Here is a 19,352-nt window from a genome sequence, read left to right on the forward strand (position 1 = left end):
TATTACTTATGTCCCCTTGCCAGGAAGTTATTATATTACTTATGTTTCCTTGCCGGGATTTCTTGTGATTGTGTGGTGAATTGAAATGGGAGCGGGTGGTACGCCTACCATAAGATATTATGAAATGGGAGCGGGTGGTACGCCTACCACAAGATATTATAAAATGGGAGCGGGTGGTACGCCTACCGCAAGATATTATAAAATGAGAGCGGGTGGTACGCCTACCATAAGATATTATGAAATGGGAGCGAGTGGTACGCCTACCACGAGATATAATGAAATGGGAGCGGGTGGTACGCCCACCACGAGATAGAATGAAATGGGAGCGGGTGGTACGCCTACCACGAGATATGAGAAATGGGATCGGGTTGCACGTCTGCAACAAGAGGAAACTGAAAGTGAAAGTTGCCTTTATTTTCTTCATTTGTGATAGAAGTTATAGTGCTAGCTTCCTTATTATTCCCTGTTATTCCTTTTAACTGCTATCCCCGAAGCATGTTCCCCTTCCCCAGCATTAACTGCTTATTACTTGTTTACTTTTCCGCCATATATTATATAACTGTACAGGTTTATCTGGAGTCTGGTCCTAGCCTCGTCACTACCTCGTCGGGGTTAGGCCAGACACTTACCAGCACATGGGGCCGGTTGTGCTGATACTACACTCTGTACTCTTTTACACACATCCAGGTTTTGGACAGCAGCAGTAGCGCGGGAGACAGCCTTCAGTCCAGTGAGACATTGAGGTAGCCTTGCAGGCGTTCGCAGGCCCGACATCTCCTCTATCTTTTATTTCCGTCTGTTATCTCATATATTCGAGACAAACAATTTATATTTTCTTTCAAACGGTTGTATTTAGTACTCTTAAAAGCTCGTGAGTAATGTGACACCAGTTCTTGGGTAGAGGCATATGCTGATTCTCGCATTATTGTTCAGTTTTCTATAAATTTAAGTCTTCCGCATATTTATTTAATTCTGTTGCTTTCATGCTATCGCCGATAATTGTTAAAAGAAGTAATTGTTAACGTTGTAAGCAGTTAAGGATTGGCTTGCCTAGCTTTCATTAGTAGGCGCCATCACGACTCCCGAGGGTGGGAAATCCGGGTCGTAACAGTTCATCATACTAGGTCTTCTATCTTAGGAGAAAAATTCATCAGACTAAGACGTTTATCCTAGGAGAAAGATTCATCACACTATATTTTTTTTGTTATATTAGGAAAAAGATTCATCAAACTAAGATTTCTATCCTAAGAGAAAATTCATCAAACTAGGTTTTCTATCTTAGGAGAAAGATTCATCAGACTAAGATTTTGATCCTAGGAGAAAAGTTCATCAGACTAGGTCTCTTTTTTCGGTATCTTAGGAGAAAGATTCATCAGACTAAGATTTTGATCCTAGGAGAAAGTTCATCAAACTAGGTCTTCTATCTTAGGAGAAAGATTCATCAGACTAAGATTTTGATCCTAGGAGAAAGTTCATTAGACTAGGTTTTCTATCTTAGGAGAAAAAATCACCAGACTAAGATTTCTTATCATAGGAGAAAATTCATCAAAATAAGTTTTCTTATCTTAGGAGAAAGATTCATCAGACTAAGACGCCTATCCTAGGAGAAAGTTCATTATACTAGGTCTTCTATCTTAGGAGAAAAATTAATCAGATTAAGACATTTATCCTAGGAGAAAGATTCATCAGACTAGGGTTTTATTTGTTATCTTAGGAGAAAGATTCATCAGACTAAGACTTCTATCCTAGGAGAAAATTCATCAGACTAGATTTTCTATCTTAGGAAAAAAATTCATTAGTCTAAGATTTTTATTGGGAGAAAAGCCATTAGACTAGGGCTTTTTATCCTAGGAGGAAAAATGTGAGTGCAATGGCAATATTTTATGCACATTAGCAAGACAAATAATGGCAAAGATTTGAGAAACTTCCCTTTGTCGCCTCTTCTCTTCGTTTCATTTCTTCTTTCTTTTTTTTTCTTTTTATTTGAAACACTTTCCTTGCTTTGCTTTGCTTTGTTCCTATATCAAACAAAGAAAATTTTGTTAGTTTTGAAAGTGGTGGTTAGTTTGTGGCCTTGATCTTGAGCAGCTTGGCCTTTGCTCGATCAACTTGAGTTGATTTCAAGAGACTTTTGCTCTGTATGAACCCTAATTGTTTCACACTCAGTACCATTTGTACTTGTGGCTCAATCAGCCTTATCCCAACTAGAGATCTTCTCTTAGGTGACCTTTTCTGATATCTTGAATGACTTTCTGCTTTTTGAACAATTTGTCTGTCAGAGAGAATCACCGGTTATCTTTGCTGGCACCCAATAGACTGACAAGAGTCTTTTGGGGAAGCCTTTGCATGAATCCTCAAGGTATATTGACAGTAATAACTGAGTGTGCTGGCCAAATTTACTTTATGCAACTGAAATGCTGGTAGCAGATTTTGAAATCTTTTCTTGCTTGTTTTGACAAGGACTGACTGAGAGTGAATAACACAATGATGCAAAGAAACAGGTATTAACAAGAAATGTTCCTGTCAGAAGAACAGAAGGAAGAGTTTTTTTTTCAATAACTAGCCTTAATAGTCATGACATGCATTTTGGACTCAACGGCCTAATCTATCAAACTAATCCAATCTTCCTTTTTATCATTCTTATGACCTTTAAAGTCGGGCTTGTTCGTGTCAATTCTTTGCATCAGCTTCACAACTCACTTTCGACTAGTGGTGCCCCGAGAGGTTTCCACTAATAAATCTCTCTCATTTGCCAATCTCTGCTTATTGTCGCCTTACAGTGCCCATGAGGGTTTTCACTAGTAAGACTCTCTCATTTTTCTCTTTTGTTTTTTGTGAGCAACTTGACAGTGTTCTATGTCGCGTGACAACTGTTGCTCATTGCATGCGTCTCTTGGCATTCTTGAAGGCTGATCAAGAGGTCTTTATTTAGAAGGTTTTTGGATAGGGTTGGAAAGAATGGATGACATGAAGGCTCAAAACAGACTAAAGATGATGGGGTTGTATACTCACAACTCTTGGAATCGCCTCGTTTAAAAATTATAACAAACTCATGCCCAGTTTTAGATACTAGGGAGTTTTTTTTATTTTTTTCTCTTTTTCTTTTTCCTCTTTTTTTGAATTATATTTGGGTTAGACCGAACCGTGAGGCTGCCTACATATCCTTTTTTTTAAGGAATCAGGTCAAACATAGTTCAAACATCTGACCTAACTATTTTTCATCTTTCTTTATGTTTCTTTTTTTTCTTCCTTCTTTTTTCTTTTTTTTTCCTTTGTTTTTCAAAACAAGTTTCCCCAGCTCTTATTTTCTAGGGGCATGGGTTTTTGACTGTTCTTTTCTTCTTCTTTTTTCATTTGAACTTTCTAAAAGCTGCCCCAGTTTGTACTATTGGGGCATGTACCTTTAGTGTTATTATTTTTTTTTCTTTTTTTTTTTGGACTTTTGACTCTAAACCTGATTCCAAAAGAGGGTGGTCAAAGAAAATTACACAGGCTCAAAAGGGGTAACAAAGGGTATAAAGTGTTTGGGTAGCAGAAAAAAGGCCTCCCAACCTCGAGAACGCTAATTATAGTATCCTTTCGCGATCATAGCATTAACGAACATGTCTGTCTTCTTAGTGTGTCGTGGTCACAAGAAACTTTCCATCCCTTAGTGTCAAGCTTTCCAACAAACTTCAATTGATTAGACATCCTCAAGCCCGATCTTCACAATGATTTGAAGGTGAATTTTCTTAACCTCCATGGGTCTGACTATTTTAGTTCCACTTGAATTTTACTTGGGCTTAATTCCAAGGTATTTCAACTCTTTTTCATCCTCAAAAGTGTCTTTTCCTCAGTTGTCCAATTCAAGCTTAAATCAATTTTCTAAGATCTGGCCAAAAATTCCGCATGCATGTCATGTCACTAAAACTAGCGTGAAACAAACTATGCACAAAATGACTGACTGCTTTTTATTAAATAAAGGATAGTAGGGTCTGATAACACAAAAAGAAGAAGAAAAGACGACAAAATAAGCTACCATGGCTAAAGGAGGAGTGACTTTCGAGTTACTAAGCGACATCTTAGCCATACATTCGCACATCAGCATTACTACGGCATTTGACCATTTTAATTGTTTTGGATTCAACACTCAAATTTTGACAATCATCCCGAGCAGCCCATGTCCTATTGGTCAAATCGGGTAAAGTCAACCCTACATTTGCCTCCATTTTTTTATTTTTCACCGCCAACTTACCTACTTGCCTTTTCGTGACCTTGGATCAACAACAATGGTGTTTGCTCCATCGGTTGAGAAGATGCTTTTATTTTCGAGAGATCTTGGATGGCTTTTGTGACTCGCCATTGCAAACCAACAAACCGACCACCTTTGACTAGCTTTTATTTCAAAACAACAACCATGTTAGAATAAACACTCTTTCTTTTTTTTCCTTTTTTTTCTCTTTTCTTTTTTTTTGTTTTCTCTCCTTTCTCCTTTTTTTTTGGTTTTTCTTTCTTTTTGGTTTTTAACCATTCAATCGAACTCGATGTGGGTTGCCTACGTATCATGTGGGAACATGAATCAGATCTTGCACAGTTCGGGAAGATCATGAATAAAGTAAATAAACTAACTTTTTTTTGGATTTTGATTTTTTTTAATTTCCGAAGAAAGATTTATAAAGAAGAAAGAAAATATTTTTGAATTTTGATTTTTGTTTTAAAAAGAATTTTTGAAAAGAAAGACTTCTAAAGACGAAAGATTTTTTTGAATTTTTGTACTTTTATTTTGAATTTATGAAAGAAATACTTCTAAAGAAAAAAGAAAATATTTTTGCATCTTGAATTTACTTTTCAATTTTTGAAAGAAGAATGAAAATATTTTTGGATTTTGAGAAGAAATTAAAGAAAATATTTTGTATTTTTTAAAAATTGGGGTCTAAAAGAAAGACTTTCTAAAGAAGGAAGTAATGGAAAATATTTTTGGATTTTTTGAAAATTGGAGTCCGAACCGATAAGGTTTGCCTACGTATCTCACATTCGGTGAGAATCAGACTCGCGTAATTCGGTCAGTTTTGACATAATTGAAAAAACATAATATTGACTCACTTTCATTTTTTTTGAAATACATTTTCTTTTCCCTTTTTTTAAAAAAATTTTGACAGAGTTTCGAGACATTTTCAAAAAATCGAAATTTTCAGAATCGGGTGAATTCTCTATCCTACCTCACTCTTGGTTTTTCTGTTATTTTTCTTTCCTTAGCCGATCAACATACAAACCGAAGCAAATAAATGTACAAATAGCACGTAAGGTGCATCAGCATGGTCTTTCATTTTGTGTACATCTGTTCTAGACGGACCCAACCTATGTGTTGAGTCCCCAAAGTCAAATGCACGCGATGCAAACAAACGTTCCTACTAGGGATCCGGCATGAGGTTATGTTTTTCTAAGTTTAAACCTGGGGTTGTGTTCTAAACCTGACTTACCCAAGCGGACAACTCAAGCCGAGATGGGGGCAGCGTACCGGGAGCACGAAAGTCTACCCGACCTAGTTGTTGACCCAAGCCTCATTCTATTTGGTATGACTTCTAACAAAAAAGTGGGCCACGCGAACGTGTGTCTATATTTTTAGAAGACTCAGAAGGTAGGCGTAAGGAGACAGTTTTAATAGAGTTCAAATAATATTAAAGCGGTAAATAAGCGACAATTAGCACATTAGGTCCACAAATACAGTAATATCAATAAACAATAAAGCCAAGCATATATCATATTAACAAGCTCAAATTCTGAACCCTGAACCAGAGATTCAGGGTTCTTATCCCCAGCGGAGTCGCCAAAGCTGTCACACCTCCTTTTTCTACCCAGGAAAGGGGGTATAAGGGAGTTTTTCAATTAAAGTCACAATAACCGAAACGAGATTATTTATTCAAATTCAGAGTCACCACTTGGGATAATTTATGGTGTCCCAAGTCACCGGTTTAAAATCCTGAATCGAGGAAGTTGACTCTATTTTACAGTCTGCGAAACACAGAAAATCGGGTAAGGAATTTTGTTAATCGGGGAGAAGGTGTTATGCATTCCCGAGTTTCGTGGTTCTAGCACGGTCGCTTTAATAGTTATACCTGGCTTAATAAATTTTTTTAATTACATATTTTATAACCTATGTAAACTTTTACCTTTTACCGTTTTTTAATTTGAAATGAATCACACGTACGTGTATTCATTGTTTGGTTATTCATAGTTACGGAATCATCTTAAAATGAGTCACTCGTATGTGTACTCATTTCGTCTGGCGCGCCAAGAATCATGTCACGCATACGTGTCCACAATTAATCAAGCTTTATTAATATTAAGAAAGTTTGGTCAAAGTTGCGAGAACGCATACCTAGCTCGATTTATTTTAAAAATCTTAATTATGTCATGCGAACACGTACACAATTACGATGATTTATTAAGTCGCGCCTAAAGCATTTTCTACGAATGTTCATTAGCTATTTTCCTAAAGCTAATTAATTCCAATAGTGTACGTCGCATCTTAATGAGATGACGCACTTTGTTTATATTACTAAAATTATTTCATTTTTTGCCTTACATTAGATGTTATTGTACACATTAGTAGCCTAATATAAAACTGTAGGCTTCAAAGATCTTACATGATAGCTTTGCCCCATTTTTTTTTTACACCTGAATGGAAACTATTATTGATTTGAAATATTCCTTTCACTAAATACACGTAACAATGGGTAAATAGGCAACTGCCTAATTGCTATATAATTCCTAAAAGACTAAACATCGAACTCCTCTTGGCCTCGAAAACTGTACTCTATAACTTTGCCTTCATTCCCAATATTTATATTCATTTGCATTTAAACTACAAATAAAAGAGTCATAGCCAATATTAATAAAACTATATAAAAAAAAAAAAAAAAGCAAACTGACACCATTTTAATATGCTTAACACATCAAATCTAGTAGACATCATAGCAAACAACATAGTAAACTAAAGAAAAGGCATTCTATCACAAAATAAGCACAAACTTGATTTAACATTTATTAAAATTAACACTAATGTATGAAGTTAAGAACAAGTTTGAGAGGCGAACCTTTTGATAAAATTATCTCCAAAGCAAATTATATAGCAACAGAGACAAACTCCGACAAAAAGTCGATGACCGTTGAATCACTGAACCATGACCGAGACTCCAACGATGGCAGCGAACTCGACGGACGGAACTTTAGTGCAACTTCACTGTAGTGGCAGTTTTGTTGAAAGCAAGTGTCGCCGTTTCTTTGGATTTTCCGGCTGGAAATCTAAGAAAGAAAGGGGTTGGGCGCTGTGTTCGCATAAAATAGGAGGAGTCTGTTTTTTTACCTTTTTTTTTGGGGATTATGTTTGTTTGTTCTAATGATTGGTTTTTTGTAGAGATTTGTTTGTTCCTTTTGTTTTATATCATAAAGTAATAATGTGGGAGCTGAGAGGGGAACAACAGAGTTATGAAGGGAGGCGAGGGAGATTTTGTGGAATGGAATTACATCCTTTTCCAATTAGATCTTTTTGGGGAGAGGGAAACGGCTGCTTTTGGGAATTGGGTGTCCGTCCTCTTTTGTTTTTCCTAGGTCTTAGTTTTATAGGGAGTAGGAATTAGGTTAGGTCAAATGGGGAATGGGTATGGGCTCAGTGTTTTGGGCTATCCGAAATTGGGCTTTTCTCAATTAAGACCAAACAAAATTAGCCTCAAATTTCATACTCTTTCTTCTAAAACAAAATCAAAAATACTACACCATTTACTAATTAATCCTACTCAAGTAAAATAACTATTAAAATAAAACTAACCGTTAAAAACAAACCTATTTTTGGTATTTTTCAAATATCATACTAAAAGATAAAAAATGGAAAAATTATTGTAAAATTAAAATAATATTCCTGGAACTGTTTTTGTATTTTTGAATTTTATGTAAGGTAGATAAATTAAAAGTAACTAGATAAAAATATTAATGAGCTAGATAAGAGAAAATATTTTTTGTAATTTTTATTTTTGTGATAAAATAAAGTAAAAGAGAGCTATACTAACCTAAATTAAATATTTACGCTAAAATGTGTAAAATCTTGGGGAGGGTCAAAAAGTTACGTGTCTACAAATATATAATGGCAAAAGATAGCAAAGAAGCCAATTTATTTTTCCTGATAAAAATCTTATTGTATTCCAAACAAAATGTACTCTATGAAATTCAGAATAAGAAAGAAAATACAGTCTAGAAAATTGGAGTAGTATTATTTAAGATCTATGAAGTTCTCAGTCCTAATAAACTGAAGTATAGAAAGCTAGCTAGAAAAATAGGGGTGGGAAAAGAAAGTGAAGATAAAAAAATAAAAATAAAAATAGATAGAACGAAGCTCTCTCTTTGGGGCATATCTTACTTGATCTGCATTTTGTTTTAACTTCAATCGCTACTAAACATAGTCGTTGAACAGCAGGCAATAACAAGTGATACATCACGCATAGATAGATGTACTTGCTCTTTTGTCAATCCAGCAACTCATTGGGAACTCGTTGCTCTGGCTCGAACTATATATATGTGTGAAATAACACATAAATAAAGAATAGAACCATGTCAAACCTGCTGCATCTAGCTCGGACTATATTAAGAACATAGATAAAGAAGAGAGCCCGCTGACTCTAAATTCTGAATTCACCACTGACTCAGTTCAAGCCCCAATTTTTGTACCCAGTCCTCGTCCAGTTTATCTAAATCCAAAAAGACTACGAGGATCAATAGCTAAATCAACAACCGATTTAAGTTCATCCCAGTTTCCATCACTAAACAAATACTGCTCTTCAGCACTTGTATTCCAAAAGCTTGAGTTTGATGATGTGATTGAAGATTGTGGCATGGTAATTATTGGTTGGCTATTATTGTAATCAGTGGTTCTTTGATCAACTTGATAATTTCCTCCAATTGCTGTATTATTGTTCTTATGTGGAAATTCCATCTTCTTGAAGTTGATATTAATAGAGTGATTATCACTTGTTTCAGATTGAAGACTGCATGCTTTAGAACTTGCATCACCAAAACTTTGTTCAATAATGGGCTGCTTCCAATCTGGTGTGAATCTCTTGTAATTGGAAGTCCTCTTGAATATTCTGCATAGTGTCCAAACTTCCTGCAATTTATGAATTTCAAAAGAGTTAACACAACTCTATTACTAATTATTGTTTCTTTCGCTTCAGCCATCTTATTATCTATTATCTAACTGTTGTTACTGTTTCTTTTTCATTCACAGTACCGTATTTTTTTTATTATTGTTGTGCTTGCTTTCCTTGAGTCGAGGGTTTATTAGAAATATACTCTCTACCTTCACAAAGTAAGGGTAAGGTCTACACACACTACCTCCTCAGATCCCATTATGTAGAATTATACTGGGTATATTGTTGTATTATTGTGAAAGAGTTAATACATTGTCGATATACAAGAGAAGGACAAAAAGTAGCTCTCATATTTGACATAAATGGTATACAATATATATGTGAAAATGTAAGAAAAACACTCTTAATTTTGTACATGTTAAATTTAAATCATGGGTCCGCCTCAATTGCACGAGCTTTTTCGTTTTTTTTTTCCTTCTCTTTGCCAATTTATTCATTCGGGTGTATACCAAGTTGAATCATCGGATAATTAGGTTATTGCAGGTCAGCATTTGTGGATGTGAATTCAAGAAGAGTTAAGTTCTATCCGCTGGCATCAATCAAGGGAGTGAATAAACGAGTCTATATTCCTCCCACAGTCCCACTCCTATATAGAAAATCATTTTACAATTTGATCAAAATTCAACAAAGGTAGACAAGAAATTAACATAGAACTTGTGTTACCAGTTACCACTGCAGTAGGGGCGGAGGTAGAATTTAATGTAGGGGTTAGACAAAACCCATTAATTTTGATCTAAATTTTGTATTTGTTTTTAAAAAATTCATTTAATATATACAAATTAGTATTAATTTAGCTATGGCTATCATATTATCTTGTTGTTGTTATTACTTCCATTTCCATGACCTTTACATTACTATATTTCTTTTTCACAATTGCTGTGATTTTGATTTCTTTGAGCCGATGGTCTATCGAAAACAGTCTCTATCTCTCCACTCTCCAGATTCTACTTGTGGAATTACACTTGTGATATTAAACTGAATTGTTGTTGTTAATATTAATTTAGAATCCAATAACTTAAAAGGGCTAAATCTCGAACTCATAAATTTAAAATCTTGGCTCCGCCTTTTGGCCACAACGATAAAAATTTGTTGATTATGTGTTAGCTCATTCCTGTGGGGTCCAACCCATAAATTAAGGAAGACAACTTTCTTCCTTTGTCTTCTTTTTCTAAATTGGCAGCCACTTTTCCTTTTGCATAGTCAACATTGTAGGCTGTGTCAAATGTGGTAGGCGTGCAGAAAGAAAATGTCAAGTGTAGTAGGCGAGGTTCTGCCTATAAAAGGAGAGCTTCGGCTCTCATTTTTGACACACCAATCTCAGAGGAAAAATATATCTAAGAGTTAGAAAGAAAGAGTGAGGTTTCACAAACAAGGTATCAAATAATAGTCTGTGAGAAAAATAAAGAGTAAGTGATATTGTAGTGAGGTGGGAATATCAAAAGAGGGTTATTTCTTTTGAGTGTTGTAGTGGTCTTTGGAGTATTTTACTCGGATCTACAAAGTGTAATTTTTTTTTGCTATAGTGATATCAGTTGCTCGTCTCGGGGCCGTAGTTTTTCCCCTATTCAAAAGGGTTTTTCACGTAAAAATCTTGGTGTCGTTGTTACTCTTTTATTCTTGTTAATTACCGTATCTCGGTGCTACGTTATTCTTCCGCTTTTATTACCGTGAATATTATTTTTGTAGGAGGTTTATTCCCAACAACTGGTATCAGAGCACAGGTTCTGCTCGTTTTCTGAAATACTATTCATTGTCGGTAGTACTATACTCGGTGAAAAATAAAAATGTCCGGAGTAAAGTACGAGGTAGCAAAATTCAACGGAGATAACGGTTTCTCAACATGGCAAAGAAGGATGAGGGATTTGTTCATCCAACAAGGATTACACAAGGTACTAGATGTCGATGCCAAAAAGCCTGATACCATGAAAGCTGAGGATTGGGCTGACTTGGATGAAAGAGCTGCTAGTGCAATCAGGTTTCACTTATCAGATGATGTGGTAAATAACATCATTGATGAAGACACTGCACATGGAATTTGGACAAGGTTGGAAAGCCTATACATGTCCAAAACGCTGAAAAATAAATTGTACCTGAAGAAGCAGTTATATGCCCCACATATGGGTAAAGGTACGAATTTTTTGTCACATTTAAATGTGTTTAACGGACTAATCACACAGCTTGCCAACCTCGGAGTGAAAATCGAGGAAGAAGATAAAGCGATCTTGCTATTGAACTCGTTGTCATCTTCGTATGATAATTTGGCAACAACCATCCTGCACGGTAAGACTACTATTGAGTTGAAAGATGTCACATCGGTTCTTCTACTCAATGAGAAGATGAGAAAGAAGTCTGAAAATCAAGGATAGGCTCTCATCACAGAAGGTAGAGGCAGGAGTTATCAAAAGAGTTCGGGCAACTATGGTAGATCCGGAGCTCGTGGGAAGTCAAAGAACCGATCCAAATCAAGAGCCAGAAATTGCTACAACTGTGATCAACCAGGTCACTTCAAAAGAGATTGCCCAAATCCAAGGAAGGGCAAAGGTGAAACCAGTGGCCAGAAGAATGACGACAACATAGTCACCATGGTGCAAAACAATGATAATGTTGTCCTCTTTATAAATGAGGAAGAGAAATGCATGCACCTGTCAGGTCTAGATTCAGAATGGGTGGTTGACACAGCGGCATCTTACCATGCCACACCGATAAGAGATCTTTTTTGCAGATATGTAGCAGGTGATTTTGGCACAGTGAGAATGGGTAACACAAGTTACTCAAAGATTGTGGGGATTGGTGACATTTGTATCAAGACAAATGTCGGATGCACATTGGTTCTAAAGGATGTGCGGCATGTACCTGATTTGCGGATGAACTTGATCTCGGGAATTGCTTTAGACCGAGATGGATATGAGAACTATTTTGCAAATCAAAAGTGTAGACTCGCTAAGGGATCATTGGTGATTTCAAAGGGAGTTGCTCGTGGCACATTGTACAGGAAAAATGCAAAAATATGCCAAGGTGAATTAAACGCGGCACAAGATGAGATTACTGCAGATTTGTGGCACAAAAGAATGGGTCATATGAGTGAGAAGGGATTGCAAATTCTTGTCAAGAAATTACCTATTTCTTATGCCAAAGGTACAACGGCAAAACCTTGTGACTACTGTTTATTTGGTAAGTAGCATAGAGTCTCATTTCAGACATCGTCTGAAAGAAAATTGAATATACTTGATTTAGTATATTCGGATATTTGTGGCCCAATGGAAATTGAATTAATGGGCAGTAACAAATATTTTGTTACTTTTATTGATGATACTTCACGAAAATTATGGGTTTATATTTTGAAAACCAAAGATCAGGTGTTTCAAGTTTTCCAAAAGTTTCATGTTCTAGTAGAAAGGGAGACGAGTTGAAAGCTAAAGCGTCTCCGAAGTGAAAATGGAGGTGAGTACACTTCAAGGGAATTTGAAGAGTACTATTCAAGTCATGGGATCAGACATGAAAAGACAAGGAACCCCACAACACAATGGCGTAGCCGAGATAATGAACCGCACCATTGTGGAGAAGGTGAGAAGCATGCTCAGAATGGCTAAACTGCCTAAGTCATTCTGGGGTGAAGCAGTTCAGACAGCCTGTTACCTGATCAATAGGAGTCCATCAGTTTTGTTGGCATTTGACATCCCAGAGAGAGTTTGGACCAACAAGGAGGTGTCCTACTCGCATCTGAAGGTGTTCGGTTGCAGAATTTTTGCACATATACCAAAAGAGCAGAGAACAAAGCTGGATGATAAATCTGTTCCTGGCATATTTATCTGATATGGAGATGAAGAGTTCGGGTACAGATTATGGGATCCTGTAAAGAAGAAGGTCATCAGAATCAGAGATGTAGTCTTCCGATAAAGTGAAGTTGGAACTGCTGCTGATATGTCAGAAAAGGCGAAGAATGGTATAATTCCTAACCTTGTTACTTTACCTTCTACTTCTAACAATCCCACAAGTGCAGAAAGTACGAACGACGAGGTTACCAAGCAGGGGGAGCAACTTGGTGAGGTTATTGAGCAGGGGGAACAACTTGATGAAGGTGTCGAGGAAGTGGAGCACCCCACTCAGGAAGAAGAACAACCTCAACCTCTGAGGAGATCAGAGAGGCTAAGGGAAGAGTCATGCAGGTACCCTTCCACAGAGTATGTCCTCATCAGTGATGAGGGGGAGCCAGAAAGTCTTAAGGAGGTACTGTCCCATCCAGAAAAGAACTAGTAGATGAAAGCCATGCAAGAAGAGATGGAATCTCTACAGAAAAATGGCACGTACAAGCTGGTTGAACTTCCAACGGGTAAAAGACCACTCAAATGCAAATGGGTCTTCAAACTTAAGAAAGATGGAAATGGCAAGCTGGTTAGATACAAAGCTCGATTGGTGGTTAAAGGCTTCGAACAGAAGAAAGGTATTGATTTTAACGAAATTTTCTCACATGTTATCAAAATGACTTCTATTCGAACAATTTTGAGCTTAACAGCTAGCCTAGATCTTGAAGTGGAGCAGGTGGATGTGAAAACTGTATTTCTTCATGGAGATTTGGAAGATGAGATTTATATGGAGCAGCCAGAAGGATTTGAAGTAGCTAGAAAGAAACACATGATGTGCAAATTGAATAAGAATCTTTATGGATTGAAGCAGACACCAAGGCAGTGGTACATGAAGTTTGACTCATTCATGAAAAGTCAAACATACCTAAAGACCTATTCTGATCCATGTGTATACTTCAAAAGATTTTCTGAGAATAACTTTATTATATTGTTGTTGTATGTGGATGACATGTTAATTGTAGGAAAAGATAAGGGTTGATCGCAAAGTTGAAGAGAGATTTGTCCAAGTCATTTGATATGAAGGACTTGGGCCCAGCACAACAAATTCTAGGGATGAAGATAGTTCGAGAGAGAACAAGTAGAAAGTTGTGGCTATCTCAGGAGAAGTACATTGAACGTGTACTAGAACGCTTTAACATGAAAAATGCTAAGCCAGTCAGCACACCTCTTGCTAGTCATCTAAAGTTGACCAAAAAGGTGTGTCTTACAACAGAGGAGGAGAAAGGGAACATGGCTAGAGTTCCTTATTCTTCAGCAGTCGGAAGCTTGATGTATGCAATGGTATGTACTAGACCTGATATTACTCACGCAGTTGGTGTTGTCAGCAGGTTTCTTGAAAATCCTGGAAAAGAATATTAGGAAGCAGTCAAGTGGATACTCAGGTACCTAAGAGGTACCACGTGAGATTGTTTGTACTTTGGAGTATCGGATCCAATCTTGAAGGGATATACAGATGCTGATATGGCAGGTGACATTGATAACAGAAAATCCACTACTGGATATTTGTTTGCATTTTCAAGGGGAGCTATATCATGGCAGTCAAGGTTGCAGAAGCGTGTCACACTCTCTACAACTGAAGCGGAGTATATTTCCACTACTGAAGCTGGCAAAGAGATGGTATGGCTCAAACGGTTCCTTCAAGAGCTTGGATTGCATCAGAATGAGTATGTCGTCTATTGTGATAGTCAAAGTGCAAGAGACCTAAGAAAAAACACCATGTATCATGCAAAGACGAAGCATATCAACGTGATATATCATTAGATTCGAGAAAGGATAGAGGATGGGTCTATGCAGGTAAAGAAAATCCATACAAGTGAGAATCCTTCGAATATGCTGACCAAAGTGGTACCAAGAAATAAGTTTGAGCTATGCAAAGAACTTATCGGCATACACTCAAACAAGAACCTCCGGTGTTACCTCCTTCAGGTGAATGAGACTGGAGGGGGAGATTTGTGGGGTCCAGCCCATAAATTAAGGAAGACAACTTTCTTCCTTTGTCTTCTTTTTCTAAATTGGCAGCCACTTTTCCTTTTGCATAGTCAACATTATAGGCTGTGTCAAATGTGGTAGGCGTGCAGAAAGAAAATGTCAAGTGTAGTAGGCGAGGTTCTGCCTATAAAAGGAGAGCTTCGGCTCTCATTTTTGACACACCAATCTCAGAGGAAAAATATATCTAAGAGTTAGAAAGAAAGAGTGAGGTTTCACAGACAGGGTATAAGAAAATAGTCTGTGAGGAAAATAGAGAGTGAGTAATATTGTAGTGAGGTGGGAATATCAAAAGAAGATTATTTCTTTTGAGTATTTTACTCGGACCTACAAAGTGTAAAATTCCTTGCTATAGTGATATCAGTTGCTCTTCTAAGGGCCGTGGGTTTTTCCCTTATTCAAAAGGGTTTTCCACGTAAAAATCTTGGTATTGTTGTTACTCTTTTATTCTTGTTAATTACCGTATCTCGATGCTACGTTATTATTCCATTTTTATTACCGTGAATATTATTTTTGTAGGGATTTATTCCCGGCAGGAAGAACTTACAGCTTCTGGAATACTGTTCTTGGGATTGGGCAGCTGCTGGTTTGAAGTCTTCCAATTTGGTGGGAGACGAAACTCATGCATCATCCAATCAGTTTTTGTTCCTTTGCCAGCACTTCCCCTATAATATACTAATGATTTCTTGAGGCCAATGCAGCCACGATCTGTACTTTGTGATGTAGTAGTAGTACTATAAACAGGTTTGTCAATTCCTGTAGCTTTCCAAAAACCAGAACCTGTTACTCTATTTGGTCTTACACTGTTTCTGTACTTTCTCTCTCTCATGCTGAAGAAATACCATTCCTTACAATTATCCCCCGCTGTGTTCCCTTCAACACACAAACAAATTAAATTAAAAATCATCCAAAAGTTAGAAAAATTAGGCTACAAACATATCTTAAATGAAACTTTAAACTTCAACATTTACATTATGAAGATAACATCTTTAATTTTTGAATTAACTTTTATATATATGTTAACCAAGAAAAAAAAGAAACTTGTGTGTGTATGTATATATGTATATATACATACATACATACACACACAAGGTGAAGCTACAGTCCGGTAATGGTGGTCAATTGATCACCTTTCTTCGGAAAATTACATTGCGTATATAGGTAAAATATAAGTAGGTTTTAAAGGTGTATAACATATATTGAACATCCTTTGCGGAATTTTTTTTTACTTCTTTCAAGTTTGAATACCCTTGAAAAATTTTCTGGCTTCGCCACTATATACACACTAATTGTGTATACAATCTTTACACTTTCTCTGTATTTAATCTATATTATTTTCCAACCAATCTCAATTATAATGGCCAGCTATATGTAGTTATCTAGGCGAATCGGTAGCAGTGGCGGAGCCACACGTATTCAAGGGGTGTTAGTATTCTTTTGTCAGAAAATTACACTATTGTAACTAGGTTAATATTTTTATATATATACTATATATTGATACCTATTAATTTCTTTCTGAGTGTATTTTATTTATTTTTTAACCCCTGTAAAAATCTTGGCTCCGTCATTATTTGGTAGTACACAAACTTTTATACACTATCAATTATTGAAGAAGTTAAAATCTTGTTTTTTAAGCATTTTTTTTTTCAGGAACATGAATTCTTTATCTACCACGTGTCCGTTGGAGAAAGATATTATTGTAGTTGTTGCTTCTGATGCACTCAAGCAAAATTCTAATGATAAGAGTTATAGATAGGTATTTCATATTAGACCAAATAATAATCTGTGCTTTCTTGTTTGAATTAGCTAATTAAGGTATGAAAAGAACTTGGTCAATGACAAGGGCAAAGTCACTTTCTAATTGTCTTGTTTAAAGATTGTTGTATGATTCCTTCAACTTTGGAGCCAAGTCCTTGGTCTATAATTGTTGCATGAAAAGGTCAAACAAATATACATCTTCCAGTACAAACCAGATCTAATTATAGCAGTCACTTTCCTGGTGAGGTGATTCGCAGTTATCGCATTCAGTGTAGGGCTCAGAAAAGGCTTACATCCTAGGGGTGTTATATAGACAACCTGCTTATATTGCTCGAACCCAATAATAATAGTGAAATCACACGATGACAATCTTACCACCTTTCTTCACAGTTCTCCAAGCAATACACTATTTTCTCTGTTACCATTTTATGTGATATACATTCTCTTTTTAAGGTCCCTTCAAAATAAATGATGCATTTTTATATAAAAATAATTAATTTTAAAATTTTATTTTATCCTTAATAATATGATTTTATAGTTATAGAAATATCATAACTTATTTAAGATTACAAGTCTCAAAAAAAATTCTTTGTTTAGATCCCATGTCATTGTTGAACACTTTCATACAACAAGAAATTAAGGTATTAATATTTATTATAATAGACTGGAGTCATCCGACCCCGACCTAAATTGTATGTGCCTTGTGCTTACCGTACCTAATTGCTTCAACGTAATTGAGAAAATAAAAGGTATATTAATTATTATGTATGAAGGAAGTCATTTTTCAAGAAAATATTTGTCACAAGAAAGTCATTTTCTTGTGTTTGTACAAAAAACTACGTTTAGACATTTAGGCCAAATTCATTTACCTTACAAGTGTTAACTTTTATCGTTATATTACTTGTTCAACATTAGACATTTATTAGTTGATGTTTAGTTAAATTTTTTATTTAAACACTCTTTGTTTTGCTAATATTATTATCAAATGTTCTTGTATATATTTTCCCGAAAAATACTTTTTGCACTCACCTACTTACACCGATAAATATTTTTCATGAAAAATGTTTAACCAAAAAAATATTTTAATAAAAAATGACTTCCGTGCCGTACCAAAAAACACTCGTAATATAAGCCTAGTTTGGGGTCTTCATACCTACACCTCATTAGCTAATTTAGCCTAAAGGTGAAGCTAGAAGCTAAGTTACGGGTCCGGTCGATCCAATAGTTATAATCCAAACTCTGTATTTGTATTAAAAAATCACTAAATATATACAAAATTTAAATTTAAAACCCATTAAGACCAAATTCAAGTCCGACTCGAATTTAGCCGTGTGTTTATGCTAGACCATCTGATTTTATCAGATTATCTTGGGCTGCGAGGGGAGGAGCAAAGGCGAATATATGATCTAGAGTCGGTAAACCTTGAACGAATGTGACCTATATATATATATATATATATATATATCAAATTTTTTCATATATGTAAACATAATTCAAACTAAAAACAATAAATTCAATTGCACGAAAAGCTAATTACATATAATAATTACTAGAATACTCACTTGGAAGATCCCAAGGATCATGTTTGTAGATATCAACCTCTTTGATAAGATCCATTTTGATCCTTTTGTTTTCCACTTTACGTCTCAGATAAAAACTCACAAGCTCTTCATCTGTAGGATGAAATCGAAAACCTGGAAGTTGCATTATTTCTTCTTCATCTTCAGCTTTAATATTAGTTGCAGTTGCTATATTTTCCACTAATTCCATATTTTCTATTTTCTCTGCTCTTTTTTCACTCATTTTAATTATCAAACTAGTGCATGGATATCTTATAGGGTGGTCAGTTAATGAGCCAAAGAAGAAAATAAAATAATAGGACAAAGACAAAGTATAATAATTAATGAGAAAGGTCAAGAGATGGTATAGTTGTTTTGGTCAAAGGCTATGTAAATTAATTGGCCTATTTATCTTTGTTGATTATTTAAAAATGACTAACTTTGTTAAATAATCAGTTGATAGGTTCGAGTCATTTACGACACTTAGGTGCACAATTTGAAAATGCCAGATTTAAGTTCTATCAGAGTATGAAATTTTCCTCATTAATTAATTGTTCTACATACAATTGGAATTCCAATTATGAATTACCACAATTTTCAAAATAATTTTTTTCCTGTCATCGCGCATAGTATTTCCACCTTATTTAATTAAATAGAAATGATTAACAACATTTTAAACGCTACAAAGTTTGGGTCTAATTTTGATTGACAATTGCATCTTCTGTTTTATTTTTTTTTAATAAAAATAAAACATTGATTTCCTGAATATCTAAAAACTCAGATTCGCAATTTTCTCTTGCAAATACGTACGAGAGACACACAAATATATATATATATATATATATATATATATATATATATATATATATATATATATATATATATATATATATATATATATATATATATATATATATATTTGTAAAGGGCACTTTACCTCTCTTAGTGAGTATACCCAGCGTGAATCCGATTTATTCAATTGCCAAATAACGATAAAATTTAAATTA

General features: G+C 35.4%; 1 protein-coding gene across 1 annotated transcript; it reads right to left on the reverse strand.

The window, feature by feature from the left end:
- Positions 1 to 8,158: 8,158 nt before the first annotated feature.
- LOC107809038 (transcription factor JUNGBRUNNEN 1-like) lies at positions 8,159 to 18,597 on the reverse strand. The gene is made up of 3 exons (XM_075223468.1): positions 18,349 to 18,597; positions 15,576 to 15,901; positions 8,159 to 9,136 (listed from the first exon to the last, which is right to left on the reverse strand). Exons 1-3 carry the CDS (start codon positions 18,587 to 18,589, stop codon positions 8,717 to 8,719), a joined length of 987 nt encoding a protein of 328 aa, XP_075079569.1. The 5' UTR covers positions 18,590 to 18,597; the 3' UTR covers positions 8,159 to 8,716.
- Between the last annotated feature and the right edge of the window lie 755 nt (positions 18,598 to 19,352).

The sequence above is a fragment of the Nicotiana tabacum genome, chromosome 10 (genome assembly GCF_000715075.1).
Source record: "Nicotiana tabacum cultivar K326 chromosome 10, ASM71507v2, whole genome shotgun sequence".
Taxonomy (NCBI): Eukaryota; Viridiplantae; Streptophyta; class Magnoliopsida; order Solanales; family Solanaceae; genus Nicotiana; species Nicotiana tabacum.

Excerpts from the sequence above, each read along its gene's own strand:
- LOC107809038 (XM_075223468.1), bottom strand. The coding sequence starts at position 18,589 with ATGAGTGAAAAAAGAGCAGAGAAAATAGAAAATATGGAATTAGTGGAA. Across the intron at positions 15,902-18,348 it reads TGATCCTTGGGATCTTCCAA|GGAACACAGCGGGGGATAAT; the intron begins GTGAGTATTCTA and ends TGTGTGTTGAAG. Across the intron at positions 9,137-15,575 it reads AGAACAGTATTCCAGAAGCT|GAAGTTTGGACACTATGCAG; the intron begins GTAAGTTCTTCC and ends CATAAATTGCAG.